At 40.7% G+C, this 25,652-nt stretch overlaps 1 protein-coding gene across 1 annotated transcript in view; it reads left to right on the top strand.

Annotated features, from left to right (window-relative positions):
- The window catches only part of scaper (S-phase cyclin A-associated protein in the ER), a 58,843-nt gene that overhangs the window by 8,553 nt on the left and 24,638 nt on the right, over window positions 1–25,652 (top strand). Inside the window, exons 5-22 of the mRNA XM_053318579.1 lie at window positions 303–403; window positions 849–965; window positions 1,638–1,765; window positions 1,874–2,163; window positions 2,671–3,021; window positions 4,309–4,473; window positions 4,607–4,673; window positions 4,769–4,886; window positions 5,218–5,329; window positions 5,771–5,911; window positions 6,264–6,419; window positions 6,560–6,702; window positions 6,854–6,935; window positions 7,045–7,197; window positions 8,259–8,366; window positions 12,559–12,695; window positions 16,543–16,608; window positions 17,235–17,361. Coding sequence (XP_053174554.1) covers window positions 303–403; window positions 849–965; window positions 1,638–1,765; window positions 1,874–2,163; window positions 2,671–3,021; window positions 4,309–4,473; window positions 4,607–4,673; window positions 4,769–4,886; window positions 5,218–5,329; window positions 5,771–5,911; window positions 6,264–6,419; window positions 6,560–6,702; window positions 6,854–6,935; window positions 7,045–7,197; window positions 8,259–8,366; window positions 12,559–12,695; window positions 16,543–16,608; window positions 17,235–17,361 — 2,562 coding nt within the window. The remainder of the gene's footprint in view (window positions 1–302; window positions 404–848; window positions 966–1,637; window positions 1,766–1,873; window positions 2,164–2,670; window positions 3,022–4,308; window positions 4,474–4,606; window positions 4,674–4,768; window positions 4,887–5,217; window positions 5,330–5,770; window positions 5,912–6,263; window positions 6,420–6,559; window positions 6,703–6,853; window positions 6,936–7,044; window positions 7,198–8,258; window positions 8,367–12,558; window positions 12,696–16,542; window positions 16,609–17,234; window positions 17,362–25,652) is intronic.

The raw sequence follows: 25,652 nt of genomic DNA, 5'->3' as shown, positions 1-25,652 counted from the left end.
CAGATATAATGCAACACTTCATGCTTATAATGGATCAATACAAAGTGAAAACATGGTTACATTGATGTGAATTTTTGCTTTACAATTTGTATGTTTGTTTTAGTGCTTCCGTTTTCAGACACTGTTTATAGTCTTGGTATTTTCTTGGTTTATTTATAACTGAAATTGAATCATTTTATATTTTTGCATTTTTGTTGTGCAACGAATCTTTACTAATTGACACGCATGTTAGAGATTTCATGTTTTCTTTCTTTGACTCCATCCTCAGAAACATCCTGTCCTTTTGTAATTGCTTTCTTTAGGAAGTGTTAATGATGTTGGACAACTACGTGCGGGATTTCAAAGCTCTGATAGATTGGATTCAACTGCAGGAGAAGTTGGAGAAAACAGATGCCCAGAACAGGTGATCCTCAGTTTCTCTTTGTCCCTCACTCTCTTTCACTCCCCCATTTTTCAATTGCTCCCCGAGGTGAAACTGGAAGTGCCGGGTGTCTGGTCCCTGGCTTTGAGTCACAAACAGAACGGATCAATAGCCTTGGCTTTAATTCAAAGAGATCCATGAGTTTATTGGCTTCTCTTTAACACAGTGACCACTGCAACCGTAAATTGACTAAGAAATGAAATTCCCAGTGCTGCCTCCCAATGTGTTCATTTAAAGCGTACTGTTAATCAATAAGACAACCTGAAACTTTTAAATGCCCCATTTATTGCATTAATCACGGCAAGTGAATCAGCAATTTAACTGATTTGCCAAAGAATGAGCCAAGTCTGTGTGTGGTTGGCAACTAGAAATTGTAATTAGTGTTAGTTAAAAAAAAGAGGTTCACCCCTTTCACATTATTGTTCAGGCCTACTTCTTTAGCTTGGGAGGTACGTAAGATGTCTCCAGGACGTCATGTGATGCCCAGCCCCTCTGCCGACAGGATGGTTCCTTCTCCAGGTGCACGTCGCACTCTCAACTTCGGGTAAGCTCTGTCTCTCGGTCATTATTTCTAGTTGTGCACTAAAGCCCAACCCCCATTTAGTTTTTTCCATCTTCATGATTCAGTTTTAAAGATCAACGCAAACTGTTATTTGATTAAAGTAGTATCATAAGGCATCCTGTTGTTAACCAGTCAATATTTGAAATGATGCACTATGCCTATTTTTGAAAGGGTTAGACAATGCAGACTGTGTTATCTAGCAATAGAGCCATTGATTGCTAGTGGTGAAGCATTTGTTTAATGCAATTTGTTGAGTCTCTCACTCTTTGGCCATACAATCAGTGGAAGGTGTAGATGAAAGTGTCAGTTAAAGACTGCTGAAGCATTGGTTCAATATGAGCAGTGCTCTGTAATCGGATGCTAGAGGAAATGGGTATTGATCATGATGGAGGCCTGTTGCTCAATACAGTCACATGCTATCTGAGTGGAAAATGCGTGGGTTTAAATAGGCACCGTCTTCAGACCGTTGAAGGGTCTTGGGGGTGGCACAATAGAAACTGCTCAGAGACGAGATGTTATGGTGTAATAAAAATAAATATCCTACTGTACCTGCTGACAGTAAAGGCAACCTGAAACCGAGGTACTAAGGTAAAGGAGTCGCTGTACAGATGCTTATACGTTTCTTCTTATATATGATATGTGTGTCTTATTCAGTGGCCCTCCACCTACACTGGCTGCAGCCCGGCTCTCCCACACAGGCCCCAGCTGGGCAGACCGAGTGAAGTGCACTCAGTCATCCCCTAACTCCAGTCAAATGAACACTTCTCCAGTAGAAAAACCAAGTAAGAAATCTCCCACCTGCACAGAAAATGTGTGTCCTTTCAGACATCAAGAGCCCAGTAGGACATCATCCACTCTTTGACTGACTCAGTAACTCATGTGTTTTCCAGGTAAAAAGGATGCAGAGGGCTGGGAGACTGTCCAGCGAGGACGCACTGCCAAGCCACGCTCTGCTGCCATAGTTGCCAAGGTCAGTCCTGTGTTGGCTCATGTCACACCAAAACAGGACCGCGCCAAGGATAACCAGTTACAGCTGCCCCCACAGGAAGAGCAACTGCTCTGTCCTCAGTGCCCCCCGGACAAGGACGTGACCCAGATGGACACTGAGCAGCAGCAAGTCCCTGCGGAGCCTCAGCCCCAGGAGGAGGTTGGACATTCAGACAGCGGGCACATGATGGAGGTACTGAGGTTCAGTACCTTGTGACGTCTTTCTACCATAGCTGTCCCTGGATATCAATTATTCATGAGGAGCAGAGTAACATTAGACCATTTTATCAGCCGCATTGTTTTTGTTTTGGGCTCCATGATATTCATAGACAGACTGTCCAGACAGGCATATCAGCTTTAAGACGATTGATTGTAACTCTGACATTTCAGAGGCAGAAAATCCATTTTCACTTTCATGAAATAAATACTCTGTCGATGCCTCTGGACACACTTGGTAAGAGTGTGTTATAGCCATCAGTTGATTTTTGAAATACAAATCTGTATTTCTAATCTGCTTATTTTTATCATAATTGGATGTTTAGGGCATGTCAGTACCAGCTCCCCTGCATGATTTGTGTTTTCAGCTGTGGTTTGAGTTTTTTGACTGGTTTGATTTTTTTATTATTGCTCTCATTAATTGCTTGAAATATGCATGTTTTTAATTGCATTTGCGTGTGTCTGTGTGTGACTGTCGGTACAGCCCCCTGCAGAGAGTGTACAAGATTCGGGGCAGTGTGTCGACGCACCCTGTGAAGACGCGCCTCCCCCCATAGCAACTATTACCCCTTCCCCAGCCCTAGAGCCCACCCCATCCCCAGCCTCAGTCCCACCAACAGACATTACCTTATCAGTCCCAGTCCCTGCTCTGGCCTTCTCCACACCACCAGATCTACCCCAGACGGATGGGCTTGGTGCACTGTTGGCCTTGGGGGACAGTGGGGCTGAGGGGGGCGCGTCGCAGGGCATGGCCACATCTGCTCCAGGACAGGCTGAGACTCCCATGGCAGCGGTGAAACTGGAGAGTGTGCTGGACCCCACAGAGCTTTCTACTGTGAGTGCTGAGAGATGGAGGATTTGAAGGAGGGGAGGGCTGGATGGGGTCTAGGATCCCCAAGGGTGCTTCACCGCCTAAACAAAGTCAATCTTAAGAAACCTCCAGACCAAATGTGCCGGCAGGGCTGCATAGCTCTGTGTAGTGTTGTTATAGCACCATTCACTGTGAAGAAAAGCTGTGAGTAGGTGGCTTTTATACCCCAGCAAGTGCTCTCAGGGTGTTACCCAAAAATAATCTCTCACCTTGTTCTAGTTATTTTGGCTTCTTTTTGAAAAAATTCCAATTTGTATTGTCAACCCAGCATCAGATTACCTACTTTTTGTCTTACTGTCATTCTTCTTAACACTATGGAGTGTGCACTCCAGTGTTTCATACATTTAAGTAGTAAAATCAACAAAAGCACTCTAACCTGCAGTGTAGGTTATTTAGTCTAAAATGAGTCACCAGTGTAGTCTTGGCCAGGCCACATTAATTTAGACCCAGTACTAGTGCCAGTTAGTCTTCCCTCCTTTAGCCTTCCTCATGTAAGAGACACCTACTTTAATTACACTGTTGAGAAGACACTCCCTTATTCACCTCTCTAAGGTGATGTAGAGCAGTGGCTTGCCATTAGTAGTCTGTGTCTCGTCACCATATTATTGTCATGTCAGGGATACAATTAAAATATAAAGTACTAAATACTTAAAGGTTGAATTAAGCTGCCAAATGGAAGTTGCCTCCTTCCACCATCTCTTCATCCTCACAGTAAATGTACCCTGCATGACTCTTGAATGCTTCCTCACTTGTGATTCTTGTGATGATTGTGTGGTTCAAACTGTGATTAGGTTGGTATGGTGTTCCCTTCAGTCTTTGAATCATACTCGGGTACAAACCAGACCCACGTAAAATATGATCTTTGTAGCTATATTATCAAAGGGCCGATATTAATTTTCATTCAAATATCTATATTTTTCATATTTCTTCTCCATGAAGTATTTAAACTCATGGGCCAGAAACTAGAAACACCTGCACTGTTCTAATGGTGGTGCTTCAAATACTCTATCAACCTAATTTATATTAGAAACACTTATCATAGTATAATCAGCAATAAGTTTTATATTGTTGTTATTGTTGTTGTGATTATCATTATTATTATTATTATTATTATTATTATCATCATTATTAATAAAGGACAATAGTATTGCGTTTCTGTTTTTCTGGTCACTTGATTTGTTTGAACCACACAACATTTATGATGCATGAAATGATTTGTGTATGAGGTGGGTATCTGTGCCTTGTGTTCAGCCCCAGTCCATGGCAGAGGTCTTGGCCAAGAAAGAGGAGTTGGCCGACCGACTGGAGAAGGCCAATGAGGAAGCGATTGCTAGTGCTATCGCAGAAGAAGAGCAGCTGACCAGAGAAATTCAAGCTGAGAACAACGACCTGGAGACTGACAATGAAAGTGACTTAGTAAGATAAATCATGCTCTTTCAATGTTCATTCAATACTGTAAACTCACATTTCCCTAGCAGCAAGTTATAGTTTGTATTTAGATGTGTATTGTAAGTTCACACATAAAAAAACTCCCAACTCTTTACTGCAGGCTAGCATGGGCAACGGAGGATGTGGAGTCAATATGGATTGGAGTGACATGCTGGCAGATTATGATGGTATGGAGGCCAACATCGAAATGAAAACTCAGTCCTTTTCATATGTTAAAAATGTATTCAAGTCTATATATTTTCTTTGCCTGTCATTCCTGTAGCTCGGGAGCCATGGCGTCAGAGTACCTCATGGGGGGACATAGTAGAAGAGGAACCTGCCAGACCTCCTGGGCATGGGATCCACATGCATGAAAAATTGTCCTCACCATCACGCAAAAGGTGCAGCTTTTTTTTCTTTTTTCTTTTTTTGCAGTAGTTGATTGAGTCTATGCAGAATTGTATAAATTTAAAACAACCAGCTTCTCTATGTGCCTTGATGAACACCACCTCAGTCTGCTCATTTGCAGCACCTCACCTTATTTTGACAAGGATTTAACCCGGCAGCCTAAGAGTCAAAGCCCCACTTATTGTATCTGACCTTCTCTTAACTTTTAGCTTACCACCCAGATTGTCCAAACAGGCCCTAGAGCCTATCAGAGTCCCCGGCTGCCTTGTGCATTGATGATAAGGAAACAGAGAGATGAATGATTTGTTTCCATATTTTTGACAGAACCATTGCTGAGTCAAAGAAGAAACACGAGGAGAAACAGCTGAAGGCACAGCAGCTGAGGGACAAACTCCGGGAAGAAAAGACACTCAAACTGCAGAAACTTTTGGAGAGGGTGAGTAAGCCATGCTGAGCTGACGGAAAGCACCCTAAAGAAACTCCATGCAAGCTAAGCCCAGACTGGCTCACAATGAGAGGTTCTGTCAGCACACTGCCCGATAGAATCACCAAATATTATAACCTCCCTCCAGTCGCATCCAGGCCAGCTGGCCGCAGACAGTCGTGAGAGAGACCCCTGGCCAAAATCAACAGCCTTTTATGAGGTTTGTTTTTGTTCTCCAGACCATGGCGAGATGAGTGAGTCCTAGAATAAATTACGATTAACCACATAAATACAAGAAGTGGTGTATATTCACGTTAATCCCGACGTGGATACACTGGGGGAGGGTAGCAAATGATAGAAGAATCCATTATCTGTGTTTTGAATAATATACTGTACATTTTCCGTTTTTGTACATTTTCATCACTTTTGCTTCTCCCTCTTCATTGTCTCTAGGAGAAGGAGGTGAGGAAATGGAAGGAGGAGTTGTTGGAGCAACGTCGGAGGATGATGGAAGAAAAGTTGTTACACGCAGAGCTAAAGCGAGAGCTGCAGCTCCAGGCGATTGTGAAGAAGGCCCAGGAAGAGGAGGCCAAGGTAGGGGAGGAACTCTCTTTGAAGGATGTAACCATATGCTTGTGACAGCTGAGGAATTTTCCGAATTAAGTGCCATTTGGAGCCAAACTTTTTTCATTAAAGTGTTACATGATGTTCAAACATACACAGTGTCTCTAAAAAAAGTGTTGAGATTACCAGTTTCTAGACTAAATATTGTAACCTTTAAAATGTGTTCGAAAGAAAAACATTGGAACAGATCTCAACACTATATATATATATATGTGTGTGTGTATATATATATATATATGTGTGTGTGTCTGTATATGTATGTGTATATATATATATGTGTGTGTGTGTAATTTTCTATATGTAATTTTATTTGGCTGTATAGGTGAATGAAATTGCCTTCATCAATACTCTGGAAGCTCAAAACAAGAGGCATGATGCCTTGGCTAAGTTAAATGAGTACGAACAACGCCTCAATGAGCTGCAGGAGGACAGACAGAGGAGACAGGAAGAGAAGCAGGCCAGAGATGAGGCTGTGCAGGTGCTACAACAACCAACACTCAATAATTTCCTTCCTCTGTGCTTCATATTAAAATTGTCTACCTACTGGTTATTGTCACTTCTAAGTATGTGTCCTACACCCCCCCCCCACACACACACACACTTTTTTTTTTCTCAAAGGAACGTAAACGTGTGCTGGAGGCAGAGCGGCAGGCACGGGTGGAGGAGCTGCTCATGCGGAGGAAGGAACAGGAGGCTCGCATTGAACAGCAGAGGCAGGAAAAAGAGAAGGCCAGAGAGGACGCAGCACGGGAAAGAGCCAGGTTTGTAATCCCAAATCCTTTGAGTAAGAGAGTATATATACACTGATGGCTGCACCAGCCCTCCTTTTTTTCCACCTGTCACTTTGATAAATGAGAGACTTGTATTTAGATGTAGATTTGTTTACACTGCTTTTGTATGTCCTGTTTGAAGAGACCGAGAGGAGCGTCTGGCTGCTCTTAGTGCTGCTCAACAGGAAGCCATGGAGGAGCTGCAGAAGAAAATTCAAATGAAAGTAAGTTTGTACCGTGTCACATTGCTTCTCGAACAAATATAATTTAGGAATCCTTGTTTCTCATATGACCCCTGCAATTTTTCTTTTCTTTTTTTTTTTCCTCCCATAGCATGATGAGAGCAGCCGTAGGCATATGGAGCAAATCGAGCAGAGGAAGGAGAAGGCTGCTGAGCTCAGCAGTGGCCGACATGCTAACACAGACTACGCCCCCAAACTAACACCGTACGAACGCAAGAAACACTGCTCTCTGTGCGGGGTTGTGGTATGTACATTTCATCCAATCAGTCTTAGGGCTTATTTAAAAGATTATCCATTCTGGTAATTTTCCAATACGCATGAATTCATCCCTAACTATTGGTTTACCCTTCATTTAATTATTTTACTCTTCTGAATAAATGTGTGTGTCTTTGGTACACATGGCTATAAGGAAATGAAAAGCCACAGCTGCTGCAGCTGAGCAGCTTTGGGCAACTTTGCTTTGTTATTTGGCAGACTGTATATGTAGTAATGCTGATGGCAAGGTGATTCAGAGGATTTTTGGAAGAGGGCACATTTAAATGAGGATTTAACAGCACTGATTAAACATGGACTCTTAAACTGAGATTCATGACTGGACATGATTATACTTTTTAAGTGTCAGGCAACAAATCCACAGGCAGACACATTTATCTTTGATGGGCTGGCTACCAAGGCAACAAGGGTGGGGACACCTTGAGGATTCAAACCAGCATCAGATAAAGAGAGGGTTGAGGGTGAAAAGAGGGAATCTTGTTAAAATGTTTGATGACCTTGTCCACCATCTGACACCAGGGATCATGAATGGGTCAGCAGCAGAAAGCACTTTATCTAATGACATTAAACACAGACCTTCCTAAATGGGCTTGTTTCCAGAGATCGGGGAACAACATTGTCTGCTGTATACCTGCCTCTTGTTGCGGCCATTTCTCAGCCTTGCACTTTATTTAGACACCTGTAATGAGTCCAATGTTATCCATGACTTGCATTTAGTAATACTTGACTTAATTACATCGTAGGGCAAGTTCTATCAGTTCTATTAAAAGTTCTATTAAAAAAATATATAGAGTGAAATACAACAAATGTGTCTGTATAGCCACATGATGTAACTTGTGTAACAAATCACATTTTCTTTTCTCAGCTTTTGCTATTAACAGAGGTTTCAGAGGAAGCAGGTCATGTCCTACCTAAAAGCTCATATGGTATATTATTTCACCAGTGTCCCATGGGGCTTTGTTGACCCTTCCCTGCCTCTGTCTCCATTGTGTCCACCGCAGTGACCTCTGACCACCTTGTTTGTGTTTGTAGATCACCTCAGAGGTGCACCTGTTCAGCCACACCAAGGGAAAGAGGCACCAACAGGCAGTGCGAGACAGTAGCAGCATCCAGGGACGGGAGCTCTCTGATGAGGAAGTGGTGCGTATCCCCAACACCCGGCCAAGAACAAACATCCACTCATCCTGTTAAAGAATACTGCTCAGGCACTGCTTGTGTCATGTAAAAAGACAAAGGGGACACTGCGGTTGTCTTTTATGACGTGGTCATCATTATTGTTTATGCATCCTCTTATACACTGCCATGGCTCTGTTCCTGGCTTTGTGAGATTACAAATGGACCTTGAAATGTACACAGTTAGGGTTCAGCGCTTCAGTGGAGGGGTGACATCACCCCCTTGTCTCCAGGCGTTTTTTTTTGTCAGGGAGCGCTTTCCATGGGAAGCTGGCTCGTTAATGCAAGGTTACCTCTCAGGCTGCAATATGAGATTGGCTTTTCAGCAGTGCTCATTGTGAAGCTGACAACTGTTGGTGCTATACGCAGCACCTTTGGCCCCAGCAGCGATTTCATTCAAAGCTTTTTTTTTCAGTTGGGAATAATTGATACCCCCGCCATCTCTTCCTCTAAATGATTTCCATTCTAAATGCAGGTCATTTTTTTTCTGTTTGACAGTATGACAAACAAGACAACAGAGAGAGGCACTTCAGAAATATAGCACATACTATATGGGCACTACTTCTAATGCATTGTGTCCCTGTCTACGTGATATATTTTTGTCGATAACCATATTGTTAAGATTTTACTGTCCCATTTTGCATCCTATGGTCAGTACAAACAGTCAAAGTGGCTGTGTCTGGCTAATTCTAAATGTTGTACTTGACAGGTTATATTATTATTGGATTGTGCTTATTAAATTACTGCAGTAACTGTGATAGATAATGTATAGATGCCCAGAAATACTTTTTCTCATATAATGTGAAAGGTAATGAAGCTATCCAGTAGGGGACTGTCTGAATACTTTGTTTAGATAGACTTTAGTTGGCCCCTCGTTATTTATATCAAAGCTCATTTTGGTGTCCACTATTTCATTCATACCACTGCCAGCTATTTTCAGTACTGCAGCTCCATAACTCGTCTTGCAATGAAAGATTTTTAATTAAAATGTAGATAGTTGGCTCAACTGTGCATAGGTCACACCATAGTTTATCAGTAGAAGCGGGAAGCAAGTGCCCTGTGCCTTCATATTTAGTCATTTTCTCTCATTCTGATGAAAACTCATGAATTAAATTGAAAATACAATGATTATCAACAGGGCAGGATAAATGAGAAAGCATAAGATTGTAATCAGTCTTTTTACTCACCATCTGTTCGTGTTTAATATGATGTAGATAATAGTCAAGACACATGGCTTTTGACATAAGGACTTAGACACGGAAGCTCAAAAACACTGGTAGCTTCTCAGAGGGAAGACACACAATCTGCTTGACAGGCACAACCAGTCGAGGGATCATTGGGCTATGAAGGGTATCAGAGCTGACCTCTCAAAGGCACCACATAGTCCTAAAGGTCTTGTTGTTGAGGCTGCTGTGATAGCTACGAACTGAGAACCCTGATGAAATATCCAGAGTGCCAGCTGAAGTGAGCCTCTCCCTCCCCTAGCTGTTTTGAAATCTAGTTATAGCAAAGAAGTAGCCTTTCAAAGAGAGATCCAAAGATTAGTTTCAGTTAAACTTTGGTATCTTTTTATCTCTTTTTTTTTTTCTTTGTATGACTTGTCCCTCCTGAAATGTCATTGTAAGGATGTAGTTCAATACAAAAATGTCATATAAACCACTGTAGTGATGGTAACTCCATCCAGTGTGGTATGATATCTCATCTAGTAGCCAACATGAAATACAGCTGAAATACGCCAAATGGAAAGCCAGCCTCTCAGGCCTTTGTATGTGACAAAAGAGGCACGAGATGAACATGTCCCATAGAATCTGTATTTGTGTAGGCTTTTAGATCTGTGATAGGTGTGTTTGTGTCAGATAAAGGGAGCAATGTTTAGAGCAGTATCGTATTACTCTCACCAGAGGCAGTCTGTAGTATTGTGTGGTTGCATTGCCTTTAGGCCAGTGTCTTTGCTGCTTTGTTACAATGGTTCAGTGGCAGACACCTGTCTGTCATCAAGTCTGATGAGTCTCAAACACTGAAAACTGCCTTTTGAGTTTAGCAACTGGAAATGGTATGTAATTAGTGTGTGTGTGTGTGTGTGTGTGTGTGTGTGTGTGTGTGTGTGTGTGTGTGTGTGTGTGTGTGTGTGTGTGTGTGTGTGTGTGTGTGTGTGTGTGTGTGTGTGTGTGTGTGTGTGTACAGTATTTTGCTAAACGATCTATGTCTGTGTGTCAGCATTTTACTGTATTTGACATATTAACATAAAAAGGTAGGTGAAATATTATCGGTGTGATCTTGCATAGGATGTTTTGGATGCGTTACTGAAACAGTTCCATTAAAGTGAGTGGCTAGTGCATACTGGATAGCCTCTCAGAGAGATTACTGAACAGCTGCTTTCCAGGCGAGGGACAGCTCAGGTCGTGAGTCATGACTGACCTGTAGTATCAGGGAGTAGAGGGCAGAGGTGTGCATACAAACACAGACACACACACCCTTCCTAGGACACATAATACCCTTTTTAGTATTCTTTTCATTTCCAGTTAGTTATCATTATCCTTCTTTCCCTTTTTTATATTTTTATTAAAGTGTATATGTTCATATGGGCTATTTAAAAAATCCCCTTCAAATGCACTCTTTAAAAGATGGGAGCCAAACCCCACAATGTGTCCACACAATCATTCTGTGCAAAAATGTATTTGAAAGTTTATCTGTAGCTTGTTTGAGGCTTCAGGCTGACTTAGTCATAGCAAATGGATACCTGTGACATTGATGGTCTTTTTAGCATTAAAGTTCCTCGTAGGGTTTCCTTGGACAGTGTTTCCCTGCTGAGCTATAGAAGTATAATAACAAAAAGAGGGACCACAAAAGATGCTGAAAGATATCTACTTGATTTGACTAATTTGGACAGCTGAAGCTTCATATTAGCGTCACTTTCACTATAAACCTTTAAATACATTTTTGCCCAGAGTTATGGCTGTGGATTTTGTCTCCCACCACTTACACTGAAATGGCATTATGAAGGGATCTTCTACTGGTCAGTATGAACAGCAGGAATTACTAAAGCATTTCAGTGTGAGAAATTGTGAACCCAGCCTTTAAATCATTCTTAATCTCTCAAAGGGAGGGTGCATCTTATTCATAAATTAATAGCTTTCACATATCAGTCAACATTAAGCCAAAAACAGCAAAGAAACCTTTTATATTCTCTCAGTTTTCAGCAGTTATTAATTCTCACACATTTTTAACCCACCTAGTGACACCTGTATTTTCTGTGACTCTTAATGAAAACCCCTATTCAGACAGCAGGTGCACTGACAACACTTGTGACCAAAGGGTATGACATCAACACACAGGTTTAGCTCAACTGCTGAATTGAGGCCCTTTATCTGTGAGGCCATCCTATCCGCTGGGGTGCTGGATGACAGCATAATTGGGTAATTGGTTTCTTGCACATGCATCATGTTGTTCAAATTGGGTTACATTCCCCTGTCTCCTGGTGGAAATATCAGAATCATCTGACAGGGCCAGATAGGAAGCAACACCTCCAGCTCTTCAGCACGTCTGGGGGCGAGTGGCTTCAAAAGACTGTAACTAGTAGGAGGTAATTACAGGATACAATGGTGTTACTGAGAAATGTATATCTACATGTCACACTGTATATTCAGTGCCACATCTTTTCTTTCCTTTTCCTTTTCATCGTTTTATAGTATAGTATCTTGGAGTCCTAATTGTCACTGAGGAGAAGGTAACACTTCTTAATGATATAAATTAATAATATTGTACAATAGACAGTATTCTTCTTCAGAGTTGACTCTTACTTTAAGTATTTACCATTCACCTGTTTTCTGTACTGTATTTGAATCTGTGGTGGAAGATCTATTCTGATAGTAGGTAAAAAATATTAATGCCTCTAAATTTCATTCACAGCAATACATCTTATTTTATAAGCTAATTACATGTTTTTAATTTCAGGGTACTGGAATAAAAAGTACATTTTTTCTCTATGAAAAGTAGTAGAGTAGAAGCACTTGGAGAAAATGTAAATACTCTGTACTTAAAGTGCTTGAGTAAATGCACTGTGTATGTACCTTCCACCACTGATATGCGTGTTGTTTTGGTTTGATATAACTGATTTTTGTCAGCAGCATTGTTGATGTATCGATTATGTCTATTTTAGGAGCATCTTTCCTTGAAGAAGTACATTGTGGATATTGTGACGGACAGCTCTGTTTCTTCTGAGAGCGTGAAGGATGGGGAAGAGAGGCAGAAGGCACGGAAGAAGGCAAAGAAGCTCCGTGCCAGGATGAACTCCAGGTCACTTGTCCAGTATAATTTTCTTTCTTTCTGTCAGTCTGTCTCTTTCCATTTCTCCTTCTCCATCCTTTCAGAGGCACAGAAGACAAAACTGTGCCAGGACTTGCTTATTCATTTATTTATTTATTTATTTTTATGAGCGACAAGGAGATGGAAAGCAAATGTTATGTGCATCCTGACTGTCCACAAGGTAACACTGATGAGCTTAAACCACTTTCTGTGATTGGGTTGCAAAACTGCAAATCGATCTTTAGGGTCCCAGCTTCCACCTGTAAAGAGCTTTTCTCCAAATTGCTGCCATGGCATTGCCAAATCTGAAACCTCTCTCTGTGTACGGGTTATATGTTAAAGTATGTATGAAACATGCCTATTTTTCTTCTTTGAAAATATTGATTTTTAAATGAAGTATCAAAGAAAATCAATAGTAATCAACAAATAGGAGGCAGCACTTCTGGGTGTCAGAATCTGGACCTGAGCTCAATCAATTTAACCGGCTGTCACAATGGGGAGGGAGAGGAGCGGAAAGAGACAGGAATTTGACAGTACATACTTTAAGATGTTATTGATGCTGATTAGTGGGAGGATACTACCTCAAGCAGGTCAACTCTATCTGAGATGTATACTGTAAGGAAAGGAACAACGCAAACTAAAAATTACTAAGCAAAATCTAGTTTTATCAACCTAATTTGGTAACTGAGGAATCTCCGCATATCACTGTATAGTAGATATAAGGCATCATTAGGGACGGAGGACCCTATTGTTATTGTATATGGATTTTTTTTTATTCTACCCCCTCTTAATACTGGCCGTTTAAGTTCCCTTCCTAATGCGGTTTTAATTTAAGTGATGGGGGACAAAACCCACAGCCCTCATTTTTGTGTAAAAATGTATTTCAATATTTATCAGAAGCTAATATGAGGCTTCAGCTGTCGAAATTAGTCAAATCAAGTGGATGTCTTTCAAAGTTGCAGGAAGTGCAAAAAATAAACATTCTTTAATGGCAACTAAACTCTTAAAGAGGCAGTTTGCTGTTTTCTTCCCCAAACGTTAAATCTGACTACTGGACATTTTTGTGGTTGGTAGTAATAATTGCTATGAGAAGTTAATTTGTTTGTGTATTTAAAATACCTGAAGTGATTAATTACAATTTGTGAGTATAGGGTGTTTTTTAATAATCCTCAAAGCTCATATTTTAGCATGAGTTTGTGAGTATGAGTGAGAGCCCACTCTGGTGCTCTTCTCTCTGTGTATTAGATAACTTTATTAGCACTGCATTTTCTTAGATACTCATTCAGCATTCTTATTGTGTTGTTCAGGAGAAAGTATTTATTCAGAGGGGGAATAAGTGGCAGCTACAAGCTGAAACACATGAGCCATTCTGCTACAGTGCTTTATTCTCCTCAGTGCTGCTGTTTTTGGCTTTGTGAGGCTCAGCGGTACTGAGAAAGTGACAACATGATCTGTCTCTGTTCACCGTCACTCCTTCACCAGCCCTGCTGAGACTAGCACTCAAAGGCAGCAGGCTTTCAATGGTCATAAATAACGCAGAGCCCCCAGTAAACATAAAGGTGAGCTGCTTCACCACCAGGTGGAAATGAACCGTTTTATTGGAACACCGTATGGTGTCCGTCAAACCTGAGTGGTTCACTAGACTTTTTGCTGGGCCAACATTTAGCCCTGCTCTGTCATGAAGCAGTGCACACACATTTTTTTTGCAGCTTGGCTAACTTCTCTAATAACAACTGTTTTAGGAAGAAAAATATGCTATTAACATTTAATGTAGCCTGTCAGATAGTGTCAGGATGGGTTCTTTGAAACTAAAGTCGCCACTCTTCTTGTTGTATAAACTGCTTCCCTGTAGCTGGTTGCTTGAGGTTTACTCGGCATGAAACAGAGTGTCCTATATGTGTGCGTGGGTCTACCTAAGATGGTGGTGTGTATACAAAGACACTCCTGTATAGGTTATGGACTACAGTCTGAGGTGGTAAGCTTGACCCTAACTCATTTCACCCAGTACACTGCCTTAGATTAGGGAAATCTGCCCTACAAGCTAAATAGACTTGGTATGTTGATGAATGTTTTAAATTGTAGGATATGCTTCTCTTCATTGATTTACATTCTTTTTGAAGCCTGTGTTGTGTATACTGTAATCAGTGTGCTTTTAGTGGCATTGGAGAGAAGTGAACTTTTGTGTGTCTGTAAAAGAAACTGAAATCTGCTAATAGATTTGCACTGGAGATTTGTGCTTTCTACATTATTGCCAATGACTGATATGAAGCTAATTTAACACGAGCTGCTTCTGCCAATAATAAATTGCCCAGCAATGGCTCCCGGTTTAACTTGGGTACGTATAAACCTGTCAGTGATTAATATTGTAATATCACAAATGACAAACAGGGCAGGTATAGATCAGGCCCCTCTGAAAGCAAGTCTGTGTCACTCATTTGTTCTACTTACACTGCAGGGAATATTACTATAGCTTATCTATCTCACAACTTGCTGAGTTGATATCTAATGCTTTGAGTATATTCTTTATGGCTCATTTTTTGTGTGTCTAATTCACTTTTCTCGGAGTAGGTGTTTTTCCACATAGCAGTTTAGCTTTTCTTGTAAAACTTTTAACTTACCTTTTTTGTATTCTTTTAAAATGCTGTTCTCAAAATGATGTATTGTGCTTACAGGATTTGAAAAGACAAGGCTGTATTTTCCATAGTCTTTAAAATAATTTTGCACAATAAGATAAATACAGTGATACAATATCTTTTTGAATGCTATAATCGATACCCTGGTGTGCAGTTAGAACGTTTTTTGAACCCTTCTGTCTTTCAGACTAGCCAGCAAGTTATCAGTTTACTGCTCTTCTATACAAGAAATTGTTAATGCTCAGTTTGGGCTTTTTTGTGGTCCAGAGCTGGTCAGCTGGGCAAGTCCAACTGTTGTCTTCCAGGAAGTTTTTGATCCTATCAGTGTAGAGATGGGTAACCGGAAAGTGCTCTGTCTAACTCTGATCAATAGTTACTTATCTTTTCTGGGAATGCCTGATTGACAGATAGAATCACTCTTGCACACACATGCACACACACAGAGTTTGTCTTTCTGTTGGATTAATGCAATAGAGATACCAGTCCCCTAATGACAGTGACCTTCTGGGAGGTCACACTTCCACAACACTGGTTTATTGTTTATTTGACAATCACTGAAATACAGAACTTGAGCCTCTAGTTAAATCTTGATTTGAGGGGATTTAAAGGTGCAGTGTGTAGAAGTTAGTGGCATGGAGTTGGCAGGAATGGAATATAATATTCAAGACTGTTTTCATTAGTGTATAATCACCTGAAAATAAGTTTTTCCATTATATTAGAACAAGCTCTTTATATCTACAGAGAGAGCAGGTCCTCTTCTACAGAGCCTGCCATGTTGTACCACAATGTTTCTACAGTAGCCCAGAACAGACAAACCAAACACTGGCTTTAAAGAGGGCTTTTCATATTTTCTGTGAGTTTTGCGGCCAGCTGTAGGCATGCTTAGAAAGGAAAGGGGGAGGGGTGGTGTATTCATTTGGTTGCAATCTTGCGACCTCACCGCTAGATGCCACTAAATCCTACACACTGCACCTTTAAAGGTAGAATAAGTTTTGGTCGATGGCAGCAAAACATTTGTCCCTACAGAGTGAGTGTCTGATTATTTTAAAGCAAGTTACTTGGTGAATGGCTGACAGGCCAAATAAACAGACTCAGCTTGAACTTTTTCTTTCTCTTCACACTTCCTTCTGTTGTGCTCTTTACTGACAGGCCAAATACTTTTTTCGCCTTAGAGTCAAAGACTTTTTCTTCTTCTCCCTCTACAGGGCAAAGGAATATGAGACATCAATTGAGGCAAAGACACTGGTCCCCGACTCCCCATACAAGGCCAAGTAAGTGTTTTTTCCTTATTTTATAAGTAGGAGTTTTACTTTTTTCTAGACTTTTAATGTTTTAAAAATGCACATCACAATTTCCCCAAACGTAAATTGTCAGTTTAGAGACACAACTTACACTTATTTTAGATTTCAGAATGATGATCAGTTTGTTAGAGCTCAAGTTGATATTTTTTAATTGCTTCTTTTGTCCAAACAGTGGTCCAAAACCCAACAATAATCTATGTTCCGTCATTAAAGACTAAAAGAACTGACACATACTTGTATTTGAGAATCAGTACATTTTTGGCATTTTACTTGAAGAATTGTTTGAATGAAGAACCGATTATCAAAATTGTTGCCAATTCATTTTAGAAATCTCTCAATTTAACGTTTCAACACTACTCAAATTGTTAGTTTTGTCTAAATAGCAGAACAAAACCCAAAGATATTATTGCTGGAATAAAAGAGGCAGGCTCAGCGTGTCTAAAAGTTAACTTTTTTAAAATGTAATTTTCCATCAATTAACTTGATTGATTAATCGACTAATAGTTTCAGCTCTACTGTTGGTAGAAGTTGGCTGACGTAGAATAGCAGTGGCCTTTAAACAGATTTGAATTAACTGTTGGCTCTTGTGTGTTCAGGTTACAGCGCCTGGTGAAGGACCTGTTGAAGCAGCTGCAAGGCCAAGACAGTGGCCAGTGGGCCAACAACAGAGTGTCTGGTCTGGACCGAACGTTGGGAGAGATCTCTCGTATTTTAGAGAAACAGGTATATACAGTGAATAATGTGATTGAATGATATACATCTATTCTTTGTGTAGAGATAAATATTTTAATATTTTAGCTGTATATTAAGGATCAGGTTAAGGTTTTTTAGGCACCTCTACTTGTCTTTTTAACTTAAAAAGCATGGTTGGAAGTTGCCTGTTACAGTTTCAGATCCTCTGTTTGGCTTTCTACTGAACAGTCTGCTTCAGCTCACAGGTCATGCCAGCCCTTTGGCATGTCTTGTCAGTGATGAGTTGTGTTTGGCTGTAGCTTCCTCTGTCTCACCCTCCCGATGTAGAGTATCACTTACTCCAAAGCCACTTGCCTGTGGTTATTGGTTAATGAAGACCAGATTAACTGTGTTTTTATTGTGCATATGGTACCAATAGAGGAGCTTCCTAGCACGAGAGCAAGCATTGTCTGACACAACTCAGATGTCACTGGTTTAGACAATGCTAAATTGGATTTCCAGATGAAATGCCATTAATGTACAAGACTGTCTTGAACAAAGATAGTTTTTTTTTCAGTGTTAGCTTTTTTTTCTTGCAAGTCTTTGCAGTTTTATGAATATATGCAACTGTCAGATAAAACTGCAGACATTTATAACTTCGGTTGATTTGAAACATCTGTCCTGGAGGTTTTGTTGCATGGCTTTTTTTACAGTAAAACTCACATCAATTTGAGACTTGAGAGGAGGAATTAAAGCACCTGCCACTATGTTTATGATGAGGAGAATATACAGCCCACTTCCTGTAATGAGGCATAAATTTCCTGCCAAGTTGTGGTTCACACCATCATAACATCCCACTGTACGTGTCTGTGGGCGTGAGGATAGAGAGATTATGGTGTCCCATCAGTGACAAGGGGGATGGCTGGAGTGGCTATTAACAAATTTCCCCAGAGAGGCAAAGAAAGAGGTGGCTGCTGTGGGTGGCACAGCGTCCTGTAAGGAGAGAGGAGGAGACTAGTGTGATGTGAGTAGCTCACAAGCTGTCACTACATGAGGGCTCCTCCCCTCAGCACCACATATTCCCAAAAGGAGGTCAGAGGTCAGTGGGCCATGGGAGATGTGCTCTATTCAACAGTGGTGTCGCCTGCAATGGCCAAATCAAGGATCTGCTGGGGTGCTTTGGCTTTGTCTTTCACCTCACTTTAAAACCACATATTTAAACTGTTTTGTCAAGTCTTACTCCACCAGCATCTTATAGAAACATCTACCCCAAAGCTGTGCAGAACCGTGATTGGCAAATGAGGCAGCCTGGGGAACACTTTCCTCTCTAATCCCTGGACAAAGTCAAATAAATAGAGTCTCCGTCAGCATGGCTGTCTGGCCCCTGAGTCACTTCAAGTCAGGACCGTTTAGATTATTTGACCTAACAAGCATCTCTCATGTCATTGACTCACCTAGAGATTTGTTTTTCTCTCCCATATCTGATTCAGTCTCCACTTTCTCTGCTAATTCCTTAGACAACACCCGACACTCCCCTCCTGCACTGCTGTTTGAGTCCCAACCCCCTCACTCCTCCCCTGCTCTTGAGGCTGTGTATAGTCTCTGACCCCAGTCTGTTTCTCCCTCTGTGGCCTCTAATTGTTTATTTTGTGTCAAACTGGATTTTTTTGTTCTATACTATGTGATTGAGAAGAGTAATTTTCCCAATGTGCTGCTCTTTTCTTTTTGTCATAGCTGTATTACTAAGCGCTTATACAGTATTTATATATTGCCCAATGTGTTTACTACTGCTTTTAATCTAGAAAAGGCCAACATGTACAGTATGACAGGTAGGGAACTGTCAGGAACATGGTGATCTGAGAACTGAAAATTGCAGACTGTATTTACATTTTCATTGTCAGCTGTCAGAGCGGACTGGTGGGAGTTGTATCTGGGGACATGGGGGTAGGTGAGGGACACAGCCCAGATCAGCAGTATCAGAACTTCGTCAAGAAAAGACAGAAAAAGTGAGCAGCATGCTATTTAGTTCTGTCAAGAAATGTTCAATCTTTTAGGAACAAAATAATATGTTTCTTGTTGGTTTTCATATTTATTTACAGTGAGATATCAGTCCTAATATTATTTTAAAGCTGCAGTATGTGGATTAAGGTGTGAATCATTTCAGTTTTAATAATCTTTAAAATGTAAACTGACATGATTAAACTGGATTTGTCAGTTTTTATAAATTAGTCATTGAAGTTCTTCATCAAAGAAAACTAACATTTGAAAGTTGTAGCTAGTAGATACATTAAAATTTAATAATTTAAACTAAGGGTCATTATAAAGGATATGATAAAATTGATAAAATGAGATTAATTCAGCCCTAATGTTATCATGTATCCTGAGACTTGCCTACTTAGAACCATTTTAATATCTATGTATCTGTGTTGTGGGAGCTGATATTTTGTTGGTGAATAATTAATTGATTTAAATTAGAAAATAACTGATACATACAATGAACAATCATAAGTTACAGAGCTACTGTAAATGTATTCTCTCATCAGAGACTAATTTGTTTAAAAACAACCTCGTTTTCGTTCCTTTACCACAAGACAAACAGAAAGTGAAATGGCCTTAAGATACTTGGTGTATTAGTTACCACTGCTGTTTGTGGTTTCTGCGGCAGGTTTGATTTTGCACCACACTGGCCTTTGATTAATCTCAGCTCATTTTATAGAATAAACACAGTTTGTAGAATTATCCATTTCCATTTTGGCCCTGCACTCCCACTGTCTACTAAATCATACGCCATTATGTCTTGTAAACACACAAGTTTATACTTGGCCTCAAAATGTTTACTCCAGCAACCTTGTTGTGGTTTACAGTCGACTTGGCCCACAGTGATTTGTTTACTGCTCTCAGGCTTTTCTATAAGTCTGTGTAGTGAAGAAATTCATGTAAGGAGAGGGTGATCTGTCATACTTCTCTCATTGTTAGGTTTTTATGTGTGCTGGACTGAACTTACGACTTGAAGGTACAGATCAAAGTTGAGGCCAGTCCTTAATGAACTGCCAGTTGTTGTCCATCTGTTGGTGGAACAGAACAACTGAGTCTGTGCCCTCCTCTCTCGTGTAATTAAAGTGTCTGGTGGGAGGAGGCTGCAGAGTGCAATCTGGCTGGTCTGCTGGTCTGCAGACACTGTTGTAGGAATTACCAGCTGCTGTGGCCTTCCCATCAGCTGGGGTAACAATCGTCACCCTGGACAATAATTGGATAAGATTCCCCTTCTTGTATAATTCAGGAGCCATCCTTCTCACTTGTGTCGTAATGCTCAGACTTTGGGGGTGGCTCCTTTTTTTGTTTTAAAAGATAAATTAGGTTCTCATTCTGTTACTGTTGTTTTGTTTTGTTGTAGCTTCTGTTTGTGTGTAACTAACCACCAACGGACTCAGACTTAAAGGAACATTTTACATTTTGGGAAATACATTCGTCTGTTGTCTTACCCATAGCCACAATATATATTTAATCTATCTAGTTATCTATATAGCTACCACAGAGAACAGGTTAAATATAGTCCTCCTTGTGGTAAAGCAACACTGTAAAATATGTGCCGTGACCCACTAAAAGTGGGGGGAAAGCCTCTGAAGGCAAGCTAGCAGCTCTAAGGGGCTGTACTTGAGCAGAACAGCACTTTGAACTAAAGGCAAACATGCTGATGTTTAGCAGCTAAAATGTTTACTATGTTTAGCTTGCTGACATTTCCTAATTAACAGTTGTTGAGACATTTCACCCAGAAGAATTTTAGGTATTGACAAAGTCAGCAGGCTTCATCTTCTGGGGGTCATGAATGTATGTACATTTCATAGCAGCTAATCCAATAGTTGTTGAAATATTTCAGTCAGGACCAAAGTGGAGAACAGACCAACAAGTCGATTAATTCAGATTCAGATTCAGATTCAATTTAATGGTCTTTCTCATGCATTTGCATACATAAAAACGATTTTCTAAAATAATTATTATAACTAAATAAGCTAAGAATTAATAAATAGGCCAAGAATCAAATTAAGGTGACTTCTCTAAAGTGCAATGGCTTCACTTCAGTAATTTCAGTGGCAGTTCATTTATTTTCAGGTTCAGGAGCCTGACTGCTTGGGGGAAGAAACTGTTAAGCACTCTTGTTGTTCTGGAGCACATGCTTCTTTACCTTTTCCCCGATTTCATAAGGGAGAAAAGGCTGTGGGAGGAATGAGAGGAGTCTTTAGTGATACCGCAGGCTCTGCTAATGCAGAGTTGGTTGTAAATGTCCAGCAGGGATGGCAGGGAGGCACTGATGATCTTTTCTGCCGTATCCTATTCAGTCTGTGCCTTTCCTCTGCTCTGCAGTTGCCAAACCAGGAAGTGATGCAGTAGGTCAGAATGCTTTCGATTGTGCCTCTGTAGAAGATGGTGATGACTGGAGTGGGGAGGTCTGCTCTCTTCAGTATGCGGAGGCGCTGTTGTGCTTTCATGATGACAGCTTTGGTGTTGCAGCTTGAGGACATGTCGACAGACCGATGCACTCCCAGGAACTTGGTGTTGTTAACCCTCTCTACTGAAGAGGCGTTGATGGTTAGTGGAGGATGATGGTTGGGTTGGACTTTTCTGAAGTCGACGATCATTTCCTTGGTTTTGTCGGTGTTGAGGGCCAGGTTGTGGTGTTTACACCAGGCTAACAGCTGCTCCATCTCCCTTCTGTAGGCAGACTCGTCCACAAGATTTTGTTGGCATAGACGCCTTTATTAAGCAGTAACATGGGTGACATGCAGCAAAGGACTTCCGATCGGGATTCGAACCGGGGTCGGCTACGTATATGGCATGTGCTCTAACCACTCGACTACCTGTGCGCCGGACTCGTCCTCATTGTTGATGAGACCAATGACAGTGGTATCGTCAGCAAATTTTATGATGTGGTTGTTGTCAAATCTGGCAAACAGGTCAAAGGTCAACAGGATGAACAACAAGGCGCTCAGGACGCAACCCTGAGGCGAACCTGTGTTCACCCAGGTGTATCCAGATGTATTGCTGCCGATTCTGACTGTCTGCCATCTCTGTGTTAGGAAGTCTAAGATCAAGTTGCATCTGCTAGTGTCCAAGTCCAGCAGCCTCAGCTTCTCCATCAGCTGCTGCGGCAGGATCGTGTTGAATGCTGAACGATCAGCAGGATCCTAGCGTAGGTGTTTTTATTCTCCAGATGGGTCAAACTGAGGTGGAGCAAGGTAGATATGGCATCTTCTGTGGACCGGTTTGATCTAAATGCGAACTGCAAGGGATCTAGGTTGGCAGGGAGGTGTGACTTGATGTGCTGCATAATGAGCCGCTCAAAGCATTTCATTGCTATTTGGGTGAGGGCTGCGGGGTGATAGTCATTCAGGCAGGATTGGTTGGATTTTTTGGCTCAGGTACTATAGTGGCGGTCTTAAAGCAGACCCACAAAACAAAACAATAGCTAAATATATGTTCTCGACTCCAAAACTATATTACTTATGTTATGAAGTAGCAATTCACCCATACACCCAGGACTCTCATACTGTTTTGTTCATAACTGCAACAACATATGAACCTATCAGCCTTACTGTGAGGACAGGACTTTTTAAAATGCTGCATACAGTCCACCTTATCGTTTCCCAATGCTTCCAGTCTTTGTAGGAAATAAAAACTACTATCTTCATTTAACTTTTAAGTCAGACCACAGACGAGTGTCGGAGTATCTCTTTAAGTGCATTGGGTGGAGGATCTTTGCTGTAACTGTCTATCAGAACATAATTTGCAAATCCCCACGGATCCTTTGAGACAGAAACATTGGTTTCTTTTTTAAGTTTGTATGCAAATTCAGCTTACTGTATACATACACTGTCACTGTAATTACATACAAACATGATTTCTGTTGCCATTCTGTGGTTAGGTTTGTAGAAAATATATATCATTGCCAGATGCTTGTTCCATTTGCTTATAAAGGCAACTGCACAGAGAACAACATTCACTGACTGCAGAGCTCTTATCAGGAAAAACAAGATTTATTTTCAGTTTTCTGAGAAATTGTATCTTCAGTAATACTGTAGTGCCTTTTTGTTTTCTGTGGGCCATTGCATGGATAGACCACCTAATGATGGTATCTCAGGTAGTTTGAACTTAATCCTCTTCACCCGCATTGTTCCATCATCACAACATCATCACAGCTGTCAGCAGAGCAGAAAAAGCATGGACTAGCCAAGCAACTCTTGTCTGGTTTTCACAGGAGACAGCCAGGACTGGGCAGGTCCCAGTTACCCCCTTTAATACCATTTGATAAGCTGCTATGAAAGAGCTGCCTTTTCTCATTTAGCCAAGAAGCTTTTAGGTAGGTGTGTTGATGGGAGGGTTAAGAGAAGGGTTAAGCCAAGCTCAGTGACTGAGACCCAATTGATTAGGCATGGAAAATCCACACAATTTACAGAAATTAGGTCAGAAAGAGGTATTTTTCTAAAATGCTGCTAAGCATTTCTCATCATCTTGAAGGCAAAGTCATTGCGGTGTTGTGTTTGTTCCAAACCCTAAATGATTGCTCAGTGTGTCATATATGTGTCTAACACCAGAATGGAGGAGCAGTTACCTTAGCAGCAGGCATGAATGACAGATAAAGAGCTTATCTGTAATTTGGTAAAGCGCTTCTCTCTCTATGTGTTCAGGCTTGTTGGCAACTTCCCATCTGCAGAACAAAAGCGCTGTGAAGTGGCTGGATTTTAGTGCTGTCACAGCACTGAGGAGCCTGTAACCTCATTAGGTGGAGGGGTGACCTGCAGTGTAACACGGCCCTCTGCAGTCGTGTGAAGACGGCCTTCATCAGCACCTCCCCTCCCACTCCTTTCTCCTCTGTCGACCCAGGCACAAACATGCATGATAGTAGCACTCGCTCCTGGCTTTGTACTTGTTCATTTATAAGATACTGTAGCAACAGCATCTGACCTACTGCCAATTACTCTAACCCTTCTCTCCTGTCATCACTGGAGGGAAGGACCTAACTATACATATATGTTTACAAATCTAATGCAATGGACTGTATTTAGTTCATTTGCATTTACTTTTTAATATTGTAAATTGAGTGAGAAACATGACAAACACAAGAATGACAAAACCAATGCACTCAACTAGCAATATTAAAACTTGAAATTCCTTAACAAGTTCTGTAAAACATAAAAGTTTTCTCATGTCGAAACATCAGAATTCTAAAAAAAAAAAGAAAGATGTTTAAAGAAGTAGTGTGAAATTAAGTGACATGAAGTAAAACTAGATAACATTTTATGTTTTTTATAAAAAAGAGTCCTATCAATATCCTCACTGGAGTTGCTGGAGTTGTACTCACAAGCCTACTGCTGACTGGATGTTGTTTAGATTACAACAGTGTATGGAAACGTTTTGCTGTTCAGTGCATTTAACTTCTTACTTACTGGAGGAAGACACAACCCTCCTCAACGATTGTCATCTGAGCTAGTCACACTTCTTTTATTGTTTATTTTCCACTGGCTTTCATTCATGAATACTAAATAATGGAAAAAAATACTTTTATGTAAACCCTTATGTACACAGAAATCATTTTTAGCACAAAGGTTTTGTTTTACAAGGGGAAAAAGAACTGTATCTTACATTTTGCATGTTCAGTTGTCTTAAAGTTTACAGCCAGCAAGGGTTCTGGTATTAATAATTGTCCGATGATTAATTTTATTGAATAACCGTGTGGTTTGCAACCTTTTACAACTACAATTGTAGTGCATGTCATTGGTTTGAGAGCCACTTTCTTTCTTTTTTTTTCTTGGCACAAAAAGTGTTAATAACATTATCGTGTCCATGTTTCAACTCTTGAAGTAGAGAACTGGAAGTAGAAAACTGAAAGTAAAACTTAAACAGAGCCAACTGAAGCAAAGTACCATTTAGTTAAACACACTGTACTTATAGTCTATCAGCAAAAAAAACTAAAACTGATCTACAGTGACTACAAATAAGAGAGGATCTTATACTGAGGTCAGATGGCGTTAAAGGTTGAAGAAAAATCTCTAAATAGGATTACATGGATCCCCATAAATGCTGACACAAGAGGTGAAGTAATGTAAGTGCATCACCTTTCTTACTCCCAGCAGATCTGATGTGATGCTGATCGATTTGGGTCAGATTATGGTTTTCTTTATCGTATCCTATTAGAATATGTCCTCATTTTAAAGTTATTTAATTGCCTTGTTCTTTGTTTGGCCCAGTGGCAGTTTCTCCTAGACTGGTCATTCGTTGAGACCACCCTGGTGCTAACTGGAGCCTGCAGAGCATTTGCCTTCTACTGAAACTTGACTGTTGTGGGG

The sequence above is a fragment of the Scomber japonicus genome, chromosome 5 (genome assembly GCF_027409825.1).
Source record: "Scomber japonicus isolate fScoJap1 chromosome 5, fScoJap1.pri, whole genome shotgun sequence".
Lineage (NCBI taxonomy): Eukaryota > Metazoa > Chordata > Actinopteri > Scombriformes > Scombridae > Scomber > Scomber japonicus.
The sequence above is the reverse complement of the archived record's forward strand: the minus strand, read 5'-3'. Positions and strand labels throughout refer to the sequence as shown.